The 1,296-nt window shown below is 67.3% G+C and overlaps 1 protein-coding gene across 1 annotated transcript in view; it reads right to left on the bottom strand.

Moving 5' to 3' along the window:
* LOC109293148 (T-box transcription factor TBX3-like) overlaps positions 1-598 on the bottom strand; it is a gene marked incomplete at its 3' end in the record, with an annotated part of 7,256 nt that extends 6,658 nt beyond the window's left edge. The window contains exon 1 of the mRNA XM_019510953.1: positions 221-598. Within this exon, the coding sequence (XP_019366498.1) occupies positions 221-484 (264 nt within the window). The remainder of the gene's footprint in view (positions 1-220) is intronic.
* Between the last annotated feature and the right edge of the window lie 698 nt (positions 599-1,296).

Here is a 1,296-nt window from a genome sequence, read left to right as displayed (position 1 = left end):
TGCCTCTCCCTGCCCCGCCGCTTCCCAGGGACCCCGCGCGGCTGCCCGCAGCTCGGCCTGGCCCCGCACGGCCTGGCCCTGCGGCAGAGCAAGCCCCTCCGGGATCAGACCCGGGGCCGTTCAGCCCCGGCCTGGTGCACCCCTCCCCTCCAGGGCTGCGCCCCTCGGTGGGTCTCCGGGCGGGCTTGGGGAGCAGCCCCGGGCCCGGCGCCCTACTTACAAAGCCGTGCTTGTCCGAGATGTTGTTGGTGAGCTTGAGCTTGTGGAAGGCCACGGGCTTGGCCATCCACTGCTCGCCCGTGGCCGGGCTGTCCGGGTGGATGTACATGCGCTTGGGCATCTCGGGGTCCGCTTTGCCGGCCACCATCCAGCGCGAGTTGTGGAACTTGTAGCGGCAGTCGTCGGCCGCCACGATGTCCATGAGCAGGATGTACTTGGCCTTCTTGTCCAGGCCGCTCACCCGCACTTTGAACGGGGGGAACATCCTCCTGGGAGGGGGTGGGGGGTGGAAAAGGGGGTCAGGAAAGCCCCGGGGGTCGCTTGGACGCAGAGGTGTCCCGGGAAAGCCAGCGGCCCCGGGCCTGGGGGGGCCCCGACGAGACCCCGCAAAAAATAAAGAGGCGGCCGGGCTGGAAAAGGAGCGAGAGGTTACGCTCCCGAGGCCGGCCCTCGGCAAGCGGGGCGGAGGTGAAAACAAGAGCAGCAAAAGCAAGCCCCAAGCCCCGCAGAAAGCCGGGCCACTCCCCGCACCGCAGCCTGGGCGGGATCCGGGTGCAAAAAGCATTTCCCCTTGCTCTGCAATTATGTTTAAAAAAGGAAAGAAACGAATTCTGCCCCGAGGAAATGGGTCGGCCTTCTCGGGAGGGGGAAACCCCGCAACGCCGACCCCGACCCCAACCCCAACGCCGGGGCGGGTCGTGCGGCCTCCGGCACCGAGCGCCGGGAAGCCGAAGAGAAGCGGGGACGACACCGAAGCAGCCCGACCCCCGGGCTCTCGCGGGGGCTTGCTCGGGCCGCTCCCGGCCCCAAACGACACGTTTGCAAGGGCTCGACTCCGGGCAGAGTCAGAGAAACACCCGGGGGCCGCGTCGACCCCGGGCTCGTTTCACCCGGGATCTCGCTCCTGTTAAAAAACAATCCAAATAAAACCAGCCCCCAATGAAATGCCAGTACCGATACCAATACCAATACCAATTCAAAAAACCAAAACAAAAGCCACAGGCGCCGGGGGCTCCCCGACGTGCGGGTCGCCGCAGCGGCCTGAGCCCCGAGCGGGGCGGGCTGGGGGGGCCGCTG

Source organism: Gavialis gangeticus, unplaced genomic scaffold (genome assembly GCF_001723915.1).
Source record: "Gavialis gangeticus isolate Ggan-Ray unplaced genomic scaffold, GavGan_comp1, whole genome shotgun sequence".
In the NCBI taxonomy this organism is placed as follows: Eukaryota; Metazoa; Chordata; order Crocodylia; family Gavialidae; genus Gavialis; species Gavialis gangeticus.
This window is presented reverse-complemented; position numbering and strand designations above follow the sequence as displayed.